The following is a 22705-nucleotide window of genomic DNA, read 5'->3' on the forward strand; positions in this document are numbered from 1 at the left end:
TAGCTCAGTGTCGCCTGCACTGACTGGCAGGAGCGCAGGTTCCCTCCCCGCCCTGTCTGGGGATGCAATTGGGGATTTGCACCCGGGGGAACCTTCTGGCGGGCCTGTTCCTCCGTGACTCTCCTCGTCTCTTCCCGACCCCTTACAATCGTTTTCCACCCGCCCCCTTCAAACAGCTACCGGAAGTGAGCGCTGCGCGGCAGGTTCCCCTTTCCTTCTCCGTTTTGCTCCCTTTTGTTTGGCTCGATCTCTAGGGACGCGCCCCGCCCCGCCCCACCGTCCGCCGCCCCGCCCCTTTCCACCTTTCGTCATCACGCGCGGGGGAGGAGGCGGGGCGATGTTTTGAACGGCGAGTGGGGGTTGGCGGGGGCGGAGTCAGTTAATTGGCGACGTCACGTGATTCGGCATGGAGGCGGCGGCGGCGGCGGCGGCAGCAGCAGCAGCTGAGGCGAGCAGCCTCCTGAGGAGTCGGCGGCGGCGGCGGTGTCGTCGTCGGCGCTGCTAGTGTCGCGAGGCCGGAGGGAGCGCGAGGGCGGCGTTGGCGTTGGCGGCAGCCTGCGCGAGGCTCGGGGTCGGGGAGGGAGGGAGGGAGGGAGCGGGCAGCCTCTGGGCGGCGCCAGGACGAAGCCCCGGGGGAGGCCCCGGCCGGTGAGTGCGGCGGAGGCAGCGCCCGCCATGGACTGAGGGAGACGCGATGGGCAACAAGGAGTCCCGCATCGGCTTCCTCACCTACGACGAGGCCCTGCGGAGGGGTGAGTGCTGGGGGGGGGCAGACATCTTAGGATAATGAGGGGGAGGTATGCTAATGTAGTGGGGGGGAAGTTTGGGGTCGGAAGGGGCGCTTGACAGGGAATGGCGGGGCTCCCTCTGAGGGGTGTGTGCGTGAGAGAGAGTGTGAGCTTTTTTTTTTACATTTGAAGTTGACCAAGAGGATGTTAATGACATGTAAATGAGGCGTGTGGGAGCGTGTTGTTTCTGTTGTCAAGTGGTTTTATTTTTATTTTTTTTATGTTGCTCTAACCCGCCCTGGGACCTCCCAGTGAAAGGTAAATCTAATAACGGTGTGACAATGTGAAGTGGGCATGACAGTGAAAAGGGGTGTCGGGTGCGCTAACGATATGCAGATGTAGGCAGGCACGGTAATGAGGTGAGAGGGCATTGGGTGGGCAGGGAGTGCGCTAATGATATGCAGATGTAGGCGGGCGTGGCAGTGTGGGAGGGCGTGGGCCGTAAGGTGCATGCTAATTATGTGCCAGTGGGGGTGGGCAAGGTAATGAGGGGCTATGCTAACAGAGGAGAAGATTGACTTCAGGGTATCTTTTGAGTGGAAGAAGGCGGAGCAATGTTAAGGGTGGACATCTGAGGCCTGCTTAGGAGAAATGGCAAGCTGCCTTTGGGAGGGTGGTTTGGGTCAAGAGTTGCAGGGGTCAAGTGGGGTGTTTGAAGAGAGAGGAATGAGGAGTATGTGGGGTATGTGGAGTATGGGGGTACAGAAGTGGGTAAGGAGGAGTTTGCAGGGTGGTGGATGAGGGGGCCTTAGGGGTGGTAGGTTGCGGGTTAAGACTTGTCTTACTAGGAAAGAAAGCGGTGAGCATGGTATGCTTTCTGCTTGTGACAGGGGCAGTTTATTATCTATTCAATTTATATACTACCCTTTATCCGAAGATCCCAGAGTGGTGTACAACATTTAAAAAACCATAATTTACAGAGCAAAATAAAAAGACCATAAAACAATCAAAGAAAATAATCATAATAACAGGTCCCCTTCCTGTCCAGAAAGGGGTGCAGCTGGGCCACCAGCCAAAGCTGATGGAAGGCACTCTATGCTACTTGGGCCTCAAGCAGCAGCAATGGGTCCAGGAGCACCCACAAGCTGCATACCTGCGCCTTCAGTGGGAGTGTAATCCCCTTAAGAGCAGGCAGTCTCCTGTTCATTTGGTTTAGGGAACCACTCACTAACAGTGCCTCAGTCTTATTTGGATTGAGCTTGTTGACTCTCCTCGAGTCCATTACAGAGGCAAGACACTGGTCCAGCACATCCACTGCCACTCCTGGAGAGGTAAAGGAGAAATAGAGCTGTCTGTCTTCAGCATATTGCTGACAGCGTACTTCAAAACTCCATATGACCCCCCACTAAAGCAGTTTCATTTAGATGTTAAAACAGCCTAGGCGATAAAATTGAACCCTGAGGAACCCACATTGAAGGTTTCATGGGGCCAAAGAGCAGTCCCCAAGCATCACCCTCTGGAAACAGTCATTGAAGTAGGGCCAGAACCACTGTAAAACAGTCCCACTCACCCCCAATTTAGATAGCCTCTCCAGGAGGATGCAGTGGTCGATAGTATGAAAAGCCGCTGAGAGGTCGAGGAGGATTAACAAACATCTATTACCCCTGTCCCTCCCACTGACTGGGTCATCATATGAGGCAGCCAGGGCAGTTTTTGTACCAAAACCAGGCTGGAACCCTGATTGAAATGGATCTAGAAAATCAGTCTCCTCCAAGAGCTCCTGGATCTCGTCAGTGACCACCTGCTCAATAACCGTGCCTCCCAAATGGAGGTTGGCAACTGGACAGTAGTTGATTAGGTTCTCAGAATCTCTAGGGATAGTTTCTTAATGTTAATTGAAGCCTTGTGGGGTAAGGCTGATGGGCAAGAGGAGTGTGGACAGAGACTATGGAGAGAGATACATTTCATTTGTTAAAAGTAGTTATATCCTGCCTTTCCACTATCATTTTCAAGGTGGCTCACAGTGCACCATTCAATTTTTTTAAATTAAAAAATCCCACTTATGGGGTGAATGCAGCAGTGAGGTTTGGATGTAGGTAGTCTTAGAGTTAATGTATGTCTGTTGGGGGTAGGGCACATTTTCCATGCATGTTCTTTGCAGCAGGGATTATGAGGCCATGTGGATCAGACTCGCATGGTAGTGCATTTGAGGTGCGTGCTGAATGTAGATGGGGGGAGGATAAGTCAGGTTAAGGTTGCCAAAAGGCTTTTGGGGAGTGGGATCTGCTTTCCATGGGATTACTAAGATTATATATTTTTAACTTTGGATGTTTGGAAGCATTGTATGCATACTAATTATTATTAGTGTTTGTCATGGAATGGAGGAGGAGAATTGAATGGCCTTATGAGGCTGGGTGAGTGGGTTTGGCTCAGATTTCGCAGAAGTATGGCACTGGGATGACAATAAAGATGCAGAAGAGAAGATGGTGTCAGGGAGTGAAATATTGCTATGATGGTGAGCTGGGGGTCAGGTTTCATGAAGAGTCAGGTAGATTTTATGGCAACTGATGGTTGTAGGTAGGAGGCACAGGTGGCTCTGGAGGAAGAGAATGAGGATCACTGCTTGAATTCCTGGATGACGGGCAGAGGAGGCAGAGTCCTCTTCCTTTTTGTTGTACCCACACTCTTTTTGATCATACTGACTGAGGCTGATGGGAGTTTCTTTATCACATTTATTAATAACCTGCCTCTCAGGACAACAAATCCTTCAAGGCAGTTTACATTAAATGACACCGAAAAAAACTGCAATAAACAATATCAGTATATTAAAAAGTCATCAGGATCCTTCCCGAAGGGCAGCTCTTGGTAGGTCAGCATGCATATGTTAGTGTATGGTGGGAAGTTCATCTGGAGCAGGTTCTGAAGTGGCTTTCATCTGTATCCTTCTCTGTCTGGGAGTAAAAAAAAAAAAAAAAAAGGAGGGCCACAAGTTTCCCATCCCTGGCTTAGGAACTATGACAAGACATCTGGTTGTGGCTTGAGAGTTAAGTGGTTGCATGGAAATAATTATAAGAACAACAATATTGTTTTCTTTGTACCTTCTTGTTCCTTGCACAGGAGCCCAGGGCAGCTAGCAACAATCACAAAAATGCAGCCTTCTAAAACCAATATTAAAGTTGCAATCCAAACTAACATAAAATATGCTACAGTTATAACATGGTCAGCAATATTGTTAAACCAACAGAGCCCCCGCTGTTTTGTTCCAAAGGCAAGCAAAAATTTGTTGTCTCCTGAATGAGATTCACGTAGGACAGTGGTTTCTAACCAGTGTGCTATGGCACCCTGGGGTGCCTTGAATGATGGTCAGGAGTGCCTCTGGCCTTCGTTTCTCTTCCTTCCCTCCCTCCTCGGATGCCCTCTCACGTCTCCACCTCCCAAATACTTGCACAACTGTTTATTGCAGCAAACATGGCTATAAGCTCTGCAGGCGAATGGTGCTTCTGGGAGGCGCCTCTCTTTGGGGCGGGGCAGTTCAGAGACCAGGGGCTGCAGCAGTTGCCTGGAAGACTCTCAAGGAGAGGGGAGAGGAGGCTGAGGGAACACTCCACAAGGGAGGTTGTTCAAAAAAGGGTGAGAGGCTGTCAGCTCTGCAGGCAAGGGGTGACATAACAGGGGTGCCACAGAAAGAATGTAGTTGGTTAAAGGAGCCATGGACTCAAAAGGGTTGAAAACCTCTGATGTAGGAGATAGCTTGATCACAGCAGGGAGGGAGCTCCAGAGCTGTGGAGCTGTGAGAATATTGGGTGAGAGTGTTGAGTTGGAAACCATAATCGTTGCAGGCCCAGGATGAATGGCTGGGTTAGTAGTAGCAGGAAGAAAGCCTGTGTTGGGAAGTTGTGGCAATGAATGGATAAGCACAGAAGTTTCAGCTTGCCATGGTGTTACTTTTGGTGAATTGGAACTGAGGCCTAATCCGCATAGGAATGAGGCTAAGGTTGGGGTGGTAGTGAAGGTGCCTTGAAGGTACTGGCAGGGAAGTCTGTGACGTTCAGGCCTTGGCTCTGAGGCAGCAGTAAAACAGGTGGTGGAAGGTGAGGTTGTGTAAGTATGTGAGGGATGCAAGACATACAGGTAGAAGGATTAAGCAGAGTGTGGGCATTGCTTGGTGTGGGATGAGGGATGCTGGTTATTTTTCAGCGTGCATGTATGGGCCGGGGAGGAGATGAGTGACAAAGGGCTATTGGCCAGGGAGAGATGGAGTACTTAAATGTGTCTGGGGAGGGAGGAATATCCTTCAGAGCTGTCCAGAAGAATGGTGAGAGGGGGATGGTGGAGGAGAGAGGAGTCTGGGTTGCAAATGCCCTTTGCGCATAGGGAAGGCAGGAAGGGAGGGATCCAGCAGTATTCGTCTCCCCCTCTCTCTGTGGAGCTGTCAGTGTCTGTCAGGGCAAAGTGGCACGAAGCGCCTTTGCATTCTGAGACACAGCAATGACGCTTGTGGCCTTGGACTGTACCTTGAGCTTTCTCGGAAGTACCAGGAGGGCAGTGCACCTGGCGGGGGGGGGGGAATCAGCAGCTGGCTTTGGATCTCTGGGTGATTGCATCCTTTGGGGCTTGCTTTTGCATCATTCATTTGCTGAAACACCTGTGTTCCCCCCCCCCCTTACACTTTCCTTTCACTTTCACTGGTGAAATCAGTTGTGTTGTAAAGTGAGGAGGGGGGTTGTAGACTGCTGCTGACACTGCAAAACAAAACAAAACAAAACAAAAAAAAACCCACTCCCCAGTTCCTTTGCAGCCCTTTCTGCCACTGGTTTTTCTTGTTTCCCATGATATCAGTCTGTCGCATCTTCCCTCCTTCCAAGAGCTTTAGAAGATCCTGCTTCCTTACCTGAAAGGAGCTGCATCGTTTCCTTATGACTGCCTTGCTCTCTTGCATACATATCATACACCTGCTATTTACTTTACCGCTGTGCCTGACTACGTGCTGCTTTGGAGGGATGCAGTGACTGGGGACAACGGCTGTGTTAATAGTTTTCCTGTCACACTGGTGATCTTTGCGCTCTTTTCCAAAAGCATGTGGTGAAAATTACTGTGACGCCGAGATGGGTGCAGACCTGGATGTCTTAATTGGTGGTCACTGCCTTCCACAAAGCTTTACTCCTCGGTTGAGGATCCTCACCCACTGCAGCTGTCATCATAAGCTACAACTCATCTCTTAGCCTTTTCTCAGTCTTGCACTAAAGGACGGAGGTTTGGGGAATAAATATTCGGCTCTCACTGCACTGCTGGTGGCTGTTTCAGTGAGATCGAATCAGGGCTGTGTGTTAAGTTCCAGTTCTCCAGATCTTGCTGGACTTGCATCAGCCCCAATCAGCATAGCCAGCAACCAGGGATAGTGGGAGTCTGGCAACATCTGAAGGACCACAGTTTCCCCATACCTCGGCTAGAGACTCATTTAGACACCTTTAGACAGGATACATGGAAAGCTACTTCATGCATTAAAAAGAAATATAGAAAAAATGCAAAATATGCATCCGCACAGCTAACTTTTTTCAGGAGGTCATGATGGGATGGAGCTTCCTGCTGAGTGGCAAAGTTGCATTTCCCGCTGCCTAAGGTGAAGTCCAAGGCCAGGGTTTAATATAGCATCGGTCAATTCCTGGTATTTCCATTGTTTTCTAGCTTCCCTAAAACCATTTGTTGCACAGGTTATACATGCATTCCAGTTTTACTTCAAACATACTTACAGTTTTGGTGTAACAAGTAGCTTTTAAAGCAATTGTTACTTTAATTTTCTCAGAGGTCCATTTCCCAAACAGAAAACATGACTTGCAGTTTGCACAATGTTCTGTAATAGGAAGTCGTCACTGGAGGAATGGGCTTAAATTTCAAATGGGTGCTTTTACATGTTGAAATCTTGTTGCATTTCTATTGCGAAGCTTATCTCTTGATAGTTTGAAAAGGGGAACAAAGGCTTCACAAAGTTACCCTGTTTAGGTTTTGAGGCGAAGACTGTGCAGGAGGGAGGCAGAAAAGAGGGGGAAATAGTAATTTGGCCAATCATGTAAACAGCCAGTCTGGGGGTTGTGGTGGCGGGGAGCTAGAACAGCTTCTATGCAACCAGGCAGGAAAAGGTGCAAAAGTTGGCTCTGTTGTTTCCTTCTTAGGACACCAATGACCCTCATAGTGGCTTGTGGGCAAATAGATGAAACATCTTGTGGGTTGGTAATTTATGCCAATTTATTTGCAAAGTTGAATTTGGATCTTTTGACTGCTCAGATGGAAACATTGGCATTTTATTTAAAAAATATTTCATTTGGATGTCCTGATAGGCTTGTTTCCATCACAATAAACCGCAGCTTCTTCTGCTCTTGGACTCATGTATTTTTCCCTCCTAGTGTGGCTGTGAGGAGGAGTTCAGAAGGGTTTGCTTCTATTGCGTCTGTTTTTGATTATCCAGAGCTTGCTGTGTTATTTGAATGCATCGAAGTGTGGTTAATGTTAAGTGTGGTTTGTATGACAAGCCAATTTCAATCCATGGTTTATGAAGCTAGTGCGTTTCAGCAAACTATTGTTAAGATAGCTACAGTTTAGGGTTCAGACAAAGCAATACATCAATCTTCTCCAATCTAGTGCCCTCCAGATGTGCTCGGATTACAGCTCCCACCAGTTTCAGTTAGCATCGCTAGTGGTAGGGGATGATGGGAATTTTAGTGTAAAACATCTGGAAGGCACCAGGTTGTGCTACACTGTAGTAAACTGAAATTGCAAGTCAAAACTTGCTGATTCGTGACTGTGCATGGAGTGGGGGAGGGCGGGGCCCATAAACTCAGAAGAAGATTAGTTTCGTTCTTGTCATGATAAGCCAGCCTTCCTTCAACCTAGTGCCCTCCAGCTTTGGCTGGGGAGGGCGGGATATAAATAAAATTATCCCAAGTCTTCCGTTTGCAAAGTCAGTCAGATCTCTGCATTCACTCCTCTCTGAGCAGTAGTGTTTACAACTAAAGTTGTGTTCTTTCATGCTGTCTTTCTCAAGAAGCTCTGCTTGGTTGCGTTTTTTGCAGCTACAGGGCTGGCTAAACAACTTGCCTGTTTATTTAGTCAGTGAATCATTCTGTGTTTGTGTGTGTGTGTAAAAACAGTGCAGCAAACAAAACATTTCCCTCTGCTGGGCTGCAATCACCCCTGTGACAACTCTGTAGGCAGTAGCAGACGGCAGGGAAGTCTATGCTGCACCAAAATAAAACTTGTGTGTACACTTGTGGACAGCTGCTTCTGTGTGAAGGATTACTCGTTGCAGCTTCCTAACTTGATAACAGCACTCTTACTGATCAAAAGTAAAACTTTTTGTGGTTCTTTAGATCCACAAAATCACCTTTTCTCATTTGCCTACAGTGGGGTGAGGATCCTCAGCTGAGCAGGAAAGCTTTGTGAAAGTTTGGTGCCTTACGGTGTTTTTTATTTATTTTTTGAAAATGTATTTTATGTGGAAAGAAAGGGTGAATGCACAGGATAGTGAGTGAAAACTGTTAAAAAGACACTTAAGGAAGAAATAATACAGAAGCAAATAAAAACAGTGGCAATAGTAGTAGGCAGAACTCCATTATGGCAGCATCAGTTGAAGGATACAGAAGGTCCCTGGTTAAATCTCCAGGATCTCCAGGTAGAGCTGAGTGTGTCGCCTGTCAGAAATCAATGGGAGTCACTGCCAGTTAATCTGGACATTAGTGAGCTAGATGGACTTGGAGTCTGGCAGTTTCCTATATTCCTAATTGGCAGCTGGCCACTCCAAAGGCCTTTTCATAAAGTCTCGTGTTGTTCAGGTGATGAAAAACACAAGGGATATATGTGTGTGTGTGTGTGAGAGAGAGAGACAGTGGGGAGAGAGAGAGAGAGAGAAAGAAACTGACTGCTATTGTGTGTGTGTGCATGCCAAATTTGGCAGTTGATACACCTCAGAGCATATCTTAATATTCTTAAATTGTGAGTGGCAGCAGTTCCCTTTTTTCCATGTGTAAATATTGAGTGGGCCATTCTTACTCTGAAACATGGCAATTGATAAGCTGCACTCAGCTGTGACTTGCTCAAATATGTATATCATATTTTCCTTGGTTATGGAACTCCCTTCCTGCATAACTACAAAATGCCCCTACACTGCAGGCTTTCGGATGTGCCTTGAAAGTTCATTGATTCCAGTATTTAAAAATGGTAGACACAATTTGTATTGAAGCTCCCCTACACTTGCAGTGGCCCCCAACTAATGACTGCTACAGGTGCCTTCAGATACAGAGTCCTCTTGCAATCTTCACCTTGTCTCACATTCCTGGCAAAGAGAGCTAACTAATGCCTTGCTACCTCTTACCACAAAAAACAGCTCTGTTGAGAATGTAAAAAAAAAAAAAATGGTGGTAAATAAGCACATCATAACCAGGCTTTAGTGTCATACTAATTCAAAGAAACAGGGACACATGGTGAGGGTGGGAGTACACAAGAATGATCTGCCATTTTAAGGCTGGGGAGAATTAAGAAATGTCCCTAACCATCAGGGAAAAGACTTCATTAGGCCAAATGCAAGGTGGTGTGCAAGCTTTCAGGTACTCCAGAACTCTTCATGAGGTGAATGAGATGTGGGATAAGCGAGTACATGGGCACCTCTGGAAATCTAGCAGGAAGCCGTTAATGGCTCCAACCCATCGATAAAGAGCATACTGCTGGCCACTTCTGAGCTGATCAGGTTCTAAATTTTCAAACCACTGGACGTGTGGCCCAGAATAGCTTCTGGGTTTGTGAGTCTCTGGCTTCAATTCATGCAGACTGGATTTCTGTGTTGGGAGGAGAGCTATGATGAGTGCATTGCTGACTCAGTAATTAAATTAGCTGAGCAGTTCACTGTAGTCTTCTAGAAATGTCACATTTGTCCTGGAGTCTTGGCTTATTATGGAAGAAATCTTGGCTTAATAATATATGCTCAATTAAAGCCTGTACAGTTAAAGCATATTCATATTTTCTAAAGGTTAGTTTCTCATAATGCTTCCAGTGCTGTGTAGTTGTTTCACCGCATGGGTTTTAGTGCACAAGCCTAGACTCCTCCTCGGCTCACATGGTCCTTTCACCCATCTCCTCCCCCCATACAGCCAGAAATTCAGAAGCTTTTACTCTTACTTAACCCTGGCATTCAGTTTTGCCTGAGCTCAGGATCACTTTTAACACTAACTATGGTACTTTAAAAGGGACGCAGGTGGCGCTGTGGGTTAAAGCCTCAGCGCCTAGGGCTTGCCGATCGAAAGGTCGGCGGTTCGAATCCCTGCGGCGGGGTGCGCTCCCGCTGCTCGGTCCCAGCGCCTGCCAACCTAGCAGTTCGAAAGCACCTCCGGGTGCAAGTAGATAAATAGGGACCGCTTACCAGCGGGAAGGTAAACGGCGTTTCCGTGTGCGGCTCTAGCTCTGGCTCTGGCCAGAGCAGCGATGTCACGCTGGCCACGTGACCCGGAAGTGTCTCCGGACAGCGCTGGCCCCTGGCCTCTTAAGTGAGATGGGCGCACAACCCCAGAGTCTGTCAAGACTGGCCCGTACGGGCAGGGGTACCTTTACCTTTACCTTTTATGGTACTTTAAACAAGCTGGCTTTATAAGCTGCAGTTTGAACTTGACTTGTTCTGAAAGTTAAACCACAACCCCCAGTTTGGACAAAATGGGAATCTGTGGTTTGTTAAAACTGAAGATAAAAAGCTTCTGAAGTCTTCCCCTGGGCTGTGTGGAGGGGAGAGGTTCATCTGAGAGGATGCAGACTTTGTTGTGCTAAGCCATAGTTTAGTCTTGTGTTCAAACACAGCCATTGTTACCATAAGCTGGCGTTCATTGCCAAGCCTGCTTGCCATTAATTCCAGATGGACATGAATCTTGTGTTTCTCATTGTGGGGTGGGTGCAGGTGGTTAACCCAGGAGGTTAGCTGGAATAAGCTGTTGGGGCTAGGCTGGGTCAGCAACAACTGTACCCAAATCTAGACCTACTAACTCAGAGTGGCCTGAAACTCGTCCCTGAAATCTAGCAAGCAGAGTGGCATTTGGTTGTTGCCCGCAGTGACAGGCTCCTAGTGTTTATCTGTGGCTCAGCCAGTCCAGGGGGCTTCAGGGACTGATGTTGCTTTGCTCACAACTGTTGTGCCCTTCCAATTGTTGGATCCAGTCTTGGACCTTGGGGTTCTTGTTCCAGCCTTGAAGTTGCCAATAAAGCACGGCTTTGCTTTGCTCTGCCAATGCCTATTTGCAACACAGCATACCTTTCCAGAGTTCTCTGCATTAATCCTGTTAGTTCTCCGCCTCTTGTGATTGCTGAAGATATGTGATGGCCAAGAAGAGAAAATAAATAAAGACAGACCTCAGAGTAAAGGGCAAGTTCAGTGGCTTTTGCAATTTGCCTCTGGGCTGGGAAGTCACCCAAGCTGTAAATTGCCCTGGCTCTGGTGATAACCTGTTTGGGCAGCCACTGTGTGATGTGCTCTTAAGAGATGTGTGTTAGGAAGGGTGGATAGGCCTGTTGTCTCCCTTTTCTCTTCTAGCCTTAAAGGGCCAGCAGCCCTTTATTGCTAATTGCTAGAAAGAGTCACACTCTGCATGGCGCTTCCTTGGAAGCTGTGTTGGCAACAGATATTTTTTATGAGACTGAAAGAAACTGCTTGAAATAATTCTTTATACCACGGGAGCTAGCGCTCTCTCTCTCTCTCTCTCTCTCTCTCTCTCTCTCTCTCTCTCCTGGTCAGACTGATGATCCATCTTGCTCTGGATGGCTGCAGCTCTCCACGGGTTTCAGACAGAGAAGGCTTTTTCTCAATGAAGGCTTCTGGATCCTTTTAACTGGATATGCTAGAGATTATTGTTAACACCTCTTAAGATATGTAGATTTCTTGCCTTTTTCAGAGACCAGATCCTTTTTTTACTGGTGTGGTAATTGCTGAAGCAAGTTGTTCTCTTCTTGAAAGTAGTTCCTTTATCTTAATGTAAACATTATCTCAGTGGTTGAATGGCTGTGTGGTATTTGCAGTGCTTAAAAGATGCTTTAGTGTTCCTCACTCCTATTTTCATATTAAAAGGACATTTATATGAGACAAAAGACTCCTCTGGCGAAAACAACTATAGCTGGGGAAAGTAGGGAACCTTCTAATGTTGGATTCTACAAGCAATGATTTGCTCAACTGTAAATGCTGCTCTTTCTGGCAAGTTAACTGGTGGACTAAAATATTCTAGTAATCTTAATGACAGCAGGCTGTCTGGGTCTTAAAGGTTCATGAGTATATTTCTTGATTTTGTTTTCTTATGATTCTGTAGCTTTTTCATCCCTACCTGTATTTATGATAATCATCCTGTTAATTTTTCATTGTGGATTTACATTAAAAATGTGCCCCCTTTGACCTTCAGAAGAGATGTTTGAGGTATAGTGCTGCTTTGGTGTCTTTCATATCACATGTTTAATTCCTAAATAATGCAGCCTGTCTGCATTAAATTCTGGGAACCAGATTTTAAACAACTGCATTTAATGATTGCCTGTTGCTAGGGATACCACGGGCAGTTGCTGGACTCGTTTGGACATTTGTTCTTGGTTGGTATCTGGCAGAAGAATTTGCTGGCATTCGGGTAATATCCCTGTTTTGTAATCCTCGATGAGAGAGGAATTCACCATCAAGATTAGCCTAAAGAGAAAGTGAAGGGAACTACCTACAGATGTTATTGTAAATCATGATGTGGTCAGGTTGGAAGTGAATTGTATTTTGAATGTGTTCTTCTTCCCTGTTGGTGAATTCTCTTTGGAACTTTGTCCTTTAAGGCAGGTTTGCAAACCAGTACGGGCAATCTTTTTGGCACATCTGGAGCGGTGATGTCTTGGAGGCATGTTTTGCCCAGAAAGAGTCGATATTTGCCCCTTGCAAATTACTGGCTATAAGCCTGCAACTTCCTTTCTGTAGCCTTATTTCATTATTATTTCTGTCTCTCTTGCTAGAAATAAGTTAGCCCTTCAAATAAATCCTCTCTTTCTTTTTGTCAGAAAAAATGACTACAGTGGTACCTCAACCCAAACTTAATTTGTTCTGGAGGTCTGTTCTTAACCTGAGGTACCACTTTAGCTAATGGGGCCTGCCACTGCACCACCGCTGCATGATTTCTGTTCTCATCCTGAAGCAAAGTTCTTAACCCGAGGTACTATTTCTGGGTTAGTGGAGTCTGTAACCTGAAGCATATGTAACCTGAAGTACCACTGTATTTATTTCGGACTATTTATCTTGAACTATTTACCCTGCCTACTAACCAAAGTTACATTGTGAACTGCCCAGAGATCTACGGATGAAGGGTGGTATACAAATTTACTGAAATAAATAATAAATAAAAATAAAACAATAAGATTCTCAAGGTGGCTTACAAGAAAACATGATAAAATAGACAGTGATGCAGTAGTTACTACAGCAGGGCAAAGGTGTATATAAGTTGCCCCTCCCCCTTGTTTAATATTGGTGTGGCATTTGCTGGACCTGATTCTTAATACTTTCAAACAGTATCACTGGGTTTCAACTTCCTTCTAATGTTTTTAAGAATTTTTGGGTGGTTGTATTTTTTGCCAACACTGTCCTGCGTGCTCGATGTGTGTAACCTCCTGAAATAACTTTAGTTTCCCAGAGAAGGGGGAAGTTTTAAAACCAGAACTTAAAATGTCACAGAGTTTCAGTGGTAAAGAACAAAAACTCCCTTCAAAATTCCATATAAAACAGACAACCAGAAACTGAGTTGGGCATTTTCCATAAGCGGACTTATTACTGCATTTTGTTGTGTTTTCTTGCTGTGTCAATGAATGTTCATTTGGATTCAGCTGTCAACTTTTAACAAGGAATTTTGAATCTCTGGTGAACTTTGTTCTCTGGGTATTCATTGCTTGTTTGACTTACAGAACCTTAGGAAAGTGTTTTCTGCCTGATGGCCACTTTTGCTTCTAGACGACCTTCTTGGGGGATGGGGCACATGATGAGCAGGGCTAGTGGCAAAAGTGGGCAGGGCAGCAAATGTAAAATTTACTCTTTGTATGGTAGACTAGTTTCTACACATATTCACACACCCCTCTCTTTCCTCCATCCAGGCAAGCAATAGGCATTATCATATTTCAATGACATATTCCAGTTGACACAAAAACACTAAAGGATGTGTGTGCAATGTAGAGAGAGGGGTGTGTCAAAGGAAATGTATCCTTGGGAAAGTCCCAAGGGCGAGATAGAAAGGGCTCTCTCTCTCTCTCTCTCTCTCTCTCTCTCTCTCTCACACACACACACACACACACACACACACGGTCCTGCCTTAGAATATCACTTTGATGGGCTAGCTGGGGCTAGCTGGGAGTGGCACAAATGTTATGGGGCAACAGCTGGAGCAGTAGTTGGTGGCGGGGGGGGGGCACGACACTGGATGGACATGCCTTTCTCCATTGCTTCATTTGTTGCTTATTGTTCTCTAGCTGCCACACTGTGCTGTAAAGCCTGGCCAAGAATGCCTGGAGCATCACCTTCGTGGGCTAACTGGGAGTGACCTGTTTAGCTTGCCTGTGTCCTCGTGACAGCAAACATCCCAACATAGTGCAGAACTCAACAATGCCCCATCTGTTTAAAAACTATTTGGGTGGGAATGAATGTTTACGTGTACAGTATGCATAATACAAATAATTTGGCGGTGTCGATTTGTGGTGTCCCCCCCCCCACTTTGTTCTAGAGAACCCTGCTGATCCTTAGCAGTTAATCAGCAATATCTCAGTAAGAGAATCCCTGTGAAAGAAAGCTCAGTTTGGAAGGGATAGCAGTGAGGTCCACAAACCCAGCTGGTGCCCTGTATGAACTTAAACATGTGCCCCAGAGCACTTTTAAGGGGGAAAACAGTGCATGAATGAGACGTCCTTGACATCTATTTGGTATAATCCTAAATATTCACAGTTTTGAAAATTTAATCCATTGCAGAGATATGATAGTTGAGAGGGCATATAAGGTGAGTGCACAAGACTGATTTTAGTAGGTTCTGTGGTTCATTCTGGTAATATGTACAAGGTAGTGTGTCCTGCATTCTAGTATTGTACCCATTTGGGAGAAGGGCCTCAAGTTAGTGATAGAGCACCTGTTTCCCATGCAGAAGGTTCCAGGTTTAGGCACTGGTATCTCCAGCTAGGGCTAGGAAAGACCCATTTTCTGGAATCCTGGAGAGAAACTGCTGCCAGTCAGTGGAGGCAGTACTGAGCTAGATTGTCCATTGGTCTGATTCTGTATAGGACAGCTTCCTATGTCCCTGTGGCTGGCTGATCCCTAGAACCAGTTGGTTACACACCGTTGTCTCATTTATAATGCTCAGCTTTCTCCATCTTTCTCACATTGAAACATAGCATTCAACTCAGTGTGTGCCTGAGATTGTCCCAAGATGGTAACTCAATGTTTTCCTGAGATGGTCCTGATTCATTTTTAAGAGAGATAAATGCAAGCTTTAACATATTAGTAAACCCTTTAAGCGGTGTTATTTTTCTTTTAAAAGTGGCCCAGTGTAACTAAAGTTAAAAACAAAACTTTTAGAAATTGATTTTTATCCACCCCAGTGTAGCATTCCACCACCATCAAGACACTTTCCCCTGAGTAATCTTGTGTAAAGTATGTAAGGTTGTGGTTTCTAACTGGTAGGTTGCAGCTCCCCAAAGTACAATGTGTCAGCAAGTAACTGTTTACATTCAGGTTCTTACACAGCTGCTTTGTAAGAGGAAAATGGTAAGAAATCAACCCAGTGGGTTCCTTCTATTAAAGTGCAAGTCTTCCTTCCACCTTTAGTATAATATGACGTCCATCATTGGTGCACAGACATCACTACGGAGGATTTGCCAAAAACGCCAGCCTACTTAATATGTGACTTTGTGTTGCAGACTTTGCCAGTGGATGGTCTGTCTAGGTGTCTACTCTTGGTTGATCTTAGGAGATTGCAATCAAGCAAGTTAGCTTATCACATTGGCTTTATTATCCTTGAAGCTGGCACAGTAAATATATTGCTAAAAGCTTTGTCAGCAGGATAACTTTGAATGGCACCCTGATGTTGACGTCATTCTGTAGAGCACTGGGTTTTTAAACTTTGTAGGTTCAGGGAGTCTTTTCGTCTTCAGAATCTTAGCCGGTTTAAGACTACGCAGCGTCTTTACCGGAAATAATTTGCTATTTCAGAATTCAGATAGATGCTGGCAATCTGAGTGCTTAATGCCTCATTGAGGCATGTGATATGGGCATATCCCCCTTTGGGGCAGAAATTGTAGTCCTGTTAATTTTGTTTTGGAACAGTCCTTGATAATTGTGAACTTTCATACACTTCCAAATTATATTACTGTGATGTGGGACTAGCAGACAATGCAAGTGGATCCTGTGAGCCCTTGTGGCTGCAGCAAGGCTTACGGAAGGTCAAAGACCTACCATCTACTGTATTGGGCCCGAATATAAGCTGCACCCGAATATAAGCCACACCTTTAAAATTCAAGAGGGGAAAAGAAAAGAAGGCAGGTGGCCTTCCCCCCTTCTTGGGAGAGGCTTGAGAGCCATGGATGGGACAGGCACCATTGCCCCACGCTCCCGGGCTGCTTCCTGGGGGGAGCCTTGCCGCTTTGCCGGTGGCCTCCTCCCCACCCCCCTTCTTTTTGGCGGCTCGGGATGAAGCAGCGTGGGGCAACAGTGCAGTGCACCGTTGCCCCAGTCTCCTGGACTGCTTTTGGGGAGGGGCAGGTCATGAATATAAGCCACACTTATAGTCCGCATGGGCAGAATTTGGAAAAAAAGTGTGCCTTATATTCAGGCCAATACGGTATTACTCAGTTGTCTGAAGGTGTTACCAAATTTTGAATGCACATTTTCTGTCTTCAGCCTTGTTTGGAAAACTCTTTTAACATTTTGATAGCTTATATTAATGTGCTTGTTTAAATTAAATTGGATGGATTATTTTGATGGATTGATGAATTATTGTTAACGGCACCAGATGGTTCTTCTCCCTTTTTTCTTTTGTTACATTAGCTTTATTTATTTATTTATTTATTTATTTATTTATTTAAAAAAAGAATCCCAGAAGGTTGTGGATGTTTCTGGGGCACGTTCCAAGGTGCATACTCAGTTCATGTGTTGTTTAGGCCAGTCCTGTTGAGACGGCCAGAGTGGAACACACTTAATGTCCTCCTGTGGCTGCTCACTTCAGGTGAAAATCAGTAGTGATCTTACTTCCAAGGAAACATGCCTGCCATTATTGCTTCTTTGATGGAGCAATCCCTAATAGGCTTCCAAGTAATCTCAGGGTTTCGTGAAAACAGTGTGGAGAAACAGTGCTCTAGCAATAGCATTAATCTTTCCTGATTTAAACATTTGATGGAGCTGTCAAAACCTGGAGGGCTTGCAGTATTACAACAGTCTTGGATTCTTCCAAGTAGTTTGAGAGCAAAGTCCTTGAGTGACTTAAGATGTGCTGGAGCACAGGATTCTCAGCTCCCCTGCCCACCTCTTTCTTGTCTTTGCTTCTGTGATAGGGCACGACGCAAATCTTTGAAGAAGAATCTCCCGCTCCCCAACATTAAAGCTAGCACAATATGACAGCAGATGAGGTTGCAAGAGACATCTCTCTTGGAGATACATCTCTGCTTTGAGGACTCTTGTCAATTTTAGTAGAAACGCTTGTTGACTTTTGGATTAGGAATTTTGTTCCTTATGTCACTTTTGCTATGTGAGAGTCAGGCATGTGGAAGTGAATGGATGACAAATTGTGTTAGGAATTGGAAGTGAGGAAGTGTCTTTGTAGTTGCTATTCATGGGACTTATAGGGAATGTTCTCCTGGAGGGATTTGACCCTCGTCATCTGAGGGACGCAGGTGGCGCTGTGGGTTAAAGCCTCAGCGCCTAGGACTTGCCGATCGAAAGGTCGACGGTTCGAATCCCTGCGGCGGGGTGCGCTCCCGCTGCTCGGTCCCAGCGCCTGCCAACCTAGCAGTTCGAAAGCACCTCCGGGTGCAAGTAGATAAATAGGGACCGCTTACCAGCGGGAAGGTAAACGGCGTTTCCGTGTGCGGCTCTGGCTCTGGCCAGAGCAGCGATGTCACGCTGGCCACGTGACCCGGAAGTGTCTCCGGACAGCGCTGGCCCCTGGCCTCTTGAGTGAGATGGGCGCACAACCCCAGAGTCTGTCAAGACTGGCCCGTACGGGCAGGGGTACCTTTACCTTTACCTTTATCTGAGGCGTGTTATCAGTAGGCAGTCAACGGTGTTTGTCCAGTCACATGTGTTGACCAAGGAAAGACATGCATCAACCAAGTGGTAGAGCATTGGCTTTGCATGCAGAAGGTCCCAGGTACAACCACCAGCATCTCCATATGGGGCTGATTGGAAGGACCCTGTGTGAAACCTTGGAGGGCCACTGCCAGTCAGCATAGACAATAGTGAGCTAGATAGGCCAGAAGTTTGGCTCAATATAAGGCTGTCCTATGATGGGGGAACCTCTGGCCCTCCCAACACATTTCCATCAGACCCAGGAAGTGTATCCAGTGGACAGGGGCGATGGCGGTGGTAGATCTACAGGACCACAGGTTCTCCACCTATTTAAACTATCTGTGGGAAAGTTTTGTAAGCAAAGACAATATAAAGGCACAAGATGACTTGAATCTGCTACTCTCCACCTTTCTGAATTCACCAAATTGTGTGCCTTTGTGCCCTCCCTTGGCCTTATTTAAATCATGACTTTAATTAATGATAAATGTGTCAAATAATAGACATACACAACCTGTTCAAAATATTTAGCCCAGAGGCACCTTGCGGCATAAAGCTGTAAAAATAAATAAGTAAAACAGTGCATCAGATCTTCTTTTTTTAAAATGCAGACACCCTAAAATCTTGTTTCTCACACTGTTCGAGGTGGTTTATGACATGTTTTAAAACACCAAACAAATGTTACTCTGGAGAAAGGGGGTGAGGCCATTTGGAAACCCAAATTTATTTAGTGGTAGCAATAAAATCAGAACCTGCTGAAACAGCTGCAGATCAATTCTCAAAAGCTTGCTTTAAAAGGTTCTCTTTATTATTTCTATCACAGCTTTCGGCCCACACAAGGGACCCTGAAGGCAGCTAACAATAATAGGTAATACAATAAAACAATAAAAAATTGTATATCACTTAAACAATGAAGAGTGACAAATGTAGCATAGCAATTGCCAGAGAGAAGTCTTTTAACCTATTACTCAGGACAAATGCATGCTGATAAAGTAGTGTCTTGACCTGGTGTCTGAAGGCTATCAGAGAAGGAGGGACCAAGTGAGTCTTCTAGAGCAAAGCGTTTCAAAGCCTGGGTGCCATCCCTGCGAAGGTCCTGACAAAGATGTGCTTTAACAAACCTTCCTAAAACGCATACAGCATGAATCGGCTCCCTTGAAAGCTTGTTCCAGAGCTTTGAGGCTGCTGAAAAAAGGCCCTGCATTTTCTTGCTGCCACTCTAATCTTAGGAGGTGACGTACCATCAGGCCTGTGGGTGATGTATGTTCGTGTTTTTGCAGATATGCAGATCTCAGGCATGTATGGCTTTTCCACTACACCTCACCCCATTTCATCTCCAGCCTAAGCTCTGTTTGGGGTCTAGATTCTGACTGAGCAAAGCTAAATCCCAATACTGATGATGTTCTTTGCAAACAGATACTCACCCTCCATCATATAGACAGCATTTGAAACTCCTTATTGCTCCAGGGAGTAACTTTGCAGCCCCGCTGCACCTCATCACATCCTTTTTTCTTTCCCTCACAGGCGCCACATTCAGGTCCCACTTTGTACATGGCTCCTCTCCTGCCTTTTGTTTTCCTCTGTTCCTTCCCCATCTTTGGCCTGCTGTGTCAAAAGAGTGTTCTCTTTGTTCTCCTTCCCTTTTTTTCTAGAGACAAGCTGTGCTGGGCAGCGTTAACTTCCTTTGCTTACTTGAGGGGGTTTGAGGAGGAAGTGAGCTGAAAGGGGAATGTTTTGGGTGCTCACTGCAGATTTTTTTCTTCCGAGCCTTTGGGCTGCTGGGGTCACACAGAGAGGAGAGCAGCTGCTCTCCAGTTTCCCCCCTTTGCCTTCACAAATTCATAATACAGCCTAGAGAATATATTTGTAAAGGTAAAGGTAAAGGTACCCCTGCCCGTACGGGCCAGTCTTGACAGACTCTGGGGTTGTGCGCCCATCTCACTTAAGAGGCCAGGGGCCAGCGCTGTCCGGAGACACTTCCGGGTCACGTGGCCAGCGTGACATCGCTGCTCTGGCCAGAGCCAGAGCCGCACACGGAAATGCCGTTTACCTTCCCGCTGGTAAGCGGTCCCTATTTATCTACTTGCACCCGGAGGTGCTTTTGAACTGCTAGGTTGGCAGGTGCTGGGACCGAGCAGCGGGAGCGCACCCCGCCGCAGGGATTCGAACCGCCGACCTTTCGATCGGCAAGCCCTAGGCGCTGAGGCTTTAACCCACAGCGCCACCTGCGTCCCTAATATATTTGTAGAGGTCCCTAAAATGTTTACTAGTATTCCCTCCTACACCAACCATTGTAGTCATCTGTCACCTAAAAGGTGAGAGAACTAAAGTTTATAAAGCCTTTCTGCATTATTGCCTTGAGGATCTTTGGATGAGACAAAGGTGACAGGCTGTTCATATGGTGTAGAAATGCAAGACCGTTGTTTGTTTGTTTTTACAACTGTTTTAGGTTGAAATGTTTCTAGTATGTTACAGGACGTTCTTGTGCAGATCAGTTAAGATGCCAAGGCTTTGAGCAGCCTGATTGTTGGTACACTATAGACTCTGCCTGTCTTATCTACTTGGGTTTCATTTTCATGGTGGCAGTACAGAATAATAATAAAAGAAACCCACGCATCCAGTAAAAATGGGTTGCTGCATTTGTAATTGGTTATTGCAATTATTGTTATAAGTGTATATAGCTTAAATTCTATAAATGTTTAATTGTATTTTAATGACTGATTTTTCTATGTTTTTAGCAGTTTTTGTTTTTATCTGTAAACCTCCTTGAAGTCCCATCAGGGAAAACGGCAGGATATAAATAACTATGTAATATAATAACAGTGATGTTGATGATGATAGCATATAAAAGCAGTGTAAAACCAATTTGGTTGTGAGTAAAACCATCAGAAAACCTGGGAAGGTGTATTTCTGGCACCAAGCAAAACTCATTTAGAAATAAGTGTCAAGCAAACTTTCCTGGAAAGGGTCTGTGGAGATTATTGTAACAGACAGGCAGGCAGAAGTGGAGCTAGGAAGATCTTACAGGTGCCCCAGTCCCGAACTCTGCAGGGCTTTTAAAGCAGGCACTGCCATATTGAATTGTGCCCCAGAGTTTGACAAGGCCAGTGTAGTGTGCACAGCACTACCAATATCCGATCCCAGCCCCAGATAAGAAGCCTTGTAGTGTTGCATTTTTAACCAACTCCATTTTCTGTACCTCCCCCCACCAAAAAAATAAAAAGTCTTGTTAGACCTAAAATGCCCAGTTCAGTTTCTGTCCTATTCCAAATAGCTTTACTTAACAAAACAAGGTGTACACAATAAAAGCATAATGTAGAAATTCCGTCCCTTCCCGCACACAATTCCTACCAAATTCTGGACACGTGAGTGCCTGCCTGAAGAAGAAAATTTGCAGCTAAAAGCATAAGAGTAGCCCTGCTGGATCAGGGCAAAGATGCCTATTCTGCAAAGCCCTCAAGCAGGATCAGAGTGCAGCAACACTCTCCCCACCTGCTGTTTTCAGCAACTGGTATTCAGAAGCATGCTGCCTCCCACAGTGGAGGTAGAGCAGCCATCCTGCCTGGTAGCCACTGATAGCTTATCCTCCAGGGATTTGTCTAATCCTTTTATCAAACTCCTTTAGGAAGAAGTCAAGCTTGGGCTTTGTAGGGCTCCACAATTGTAATGTAACTATTGAGTACATTTCTACAACTATGTATCAGGGTGCTTGTGTGTCCTAATCTACAGGGGAGTGTATCAGATCAGCTCCCAGGTCTGAAATCTCCATTATTTGTTGTTTTGCAAATATGAGGGGTAATTAAAGTGATCAGCTTGACAGGGTAGTCACAAGGATTTCTGAGGTGCGAAGTGCTTTGAACACGCAAGATGTTAACTCCGTGGGATATTTTTGTAGCATCTTCTGTTTGCAAAAGTCAGCCATTTCACGTGTGTTGGGAGACTTGTCCTGGCAGCACAACTAGAGAGGGATGAAAGCAGAGACTGCAGCAATGGGGGGGGGGCTGTAGGGGGTTGAGGTATTTCCCCAAAGCTTCGAGAAGGCAAAGATGTGTGCTCCTTCTTCCCCTGGCTTACCTCAAGCCCAGGGGGACTCTGATCGGCCCTTAAGCTTGTAGGGCAGAGTCTAGCACCGAATCTGATTTAATCCCCCTGCTGCTCTCATGGTTCTCATGCCAAAGGGGTGTGGATCTGGTGTAAGGATTGGGGAAGTGAGCAGAGTGTGTTTGCTAGCACATGATTGCCCCCAAGAAAAGAGAGGGGTGCAGCACACTTGCTCTTTTGCCTCTCAAGACAGCCCTGTAGCAATCGGGCTCTGCATATGACTCTCAGGTCTCTTCCTAGGCCACCTCCCCTCACTACCCCTGTTGCATGTCCTTGAGCCTGTAGTAGCTAGCTGCTCGGGTGCCCAGTGTGGCGCACGCCGTCCGTGGGGGCAGGGCGAGCCAATGCAGGGCCCGCTGCGTGGAGCCTCTCCGCAGCCTCCCCCTCAGCTGTAGGGCGGCTGAGGCAGTGGGCAGACGCAAGCCCAAGCAGTGTGGAGCTTGCAGGCAGTCCGTCCGCCGCCTCTCCCCCCAGAGAGACGCGTGGCTCAGGCATGCTGCAGGCCCCATGGTGTGGCGCCCATTGCCCCCCACCTCACCTGGCTATCAGTGGCGTAGGAAGCGGGGTGCGGGAGTTTTTTGTTTTTTTA

The 22705-nt window shown here is 46.2% G+C and overlaps 1 protein-coding gene across 5 annotated transcripts in view; it reads left to right on the forward strand.

Annotated features, from left to right (window-relative positions):
• The first annotated feature begins 424 nt into the window (after positions 1–424).
• Positions 425–22705, forward strand: part of USP32 (ubiquitin specific peptidase 32) — a 130065-nt gene continuing 107784 nt past the window's right edge. For 2 of the 5 annotated variants that reach the window (XM_079955367.1, XM_079955370.1), the window contains exon 1: positions 425–752. In XM_079955367.1, the coding sequence (XP_079811493.1) occupies positions 695–752 (58 nt within the window). In that variant the 5' untranslated portion in view covers positions 425–694. The remainder of the gene's footprint in view (positions 753–22705) is intronic. The other 3 variants (XM_079955369.1, XM_079955371.1, XM_079955368.1) reach the window with 2 other exon arrangements.

This window comes from Podarcis cretensis (assembly GCF_951804945.1).
Source record: "Podarcis cretensis genome assembly, chromosome: 15".
Taxonomy (NCBI): Eukaryota; Metazoa; Chordata; class Lepidosauria; order Squamata; family Lacertidae; genus Podarcis; species Podarcis cretensis.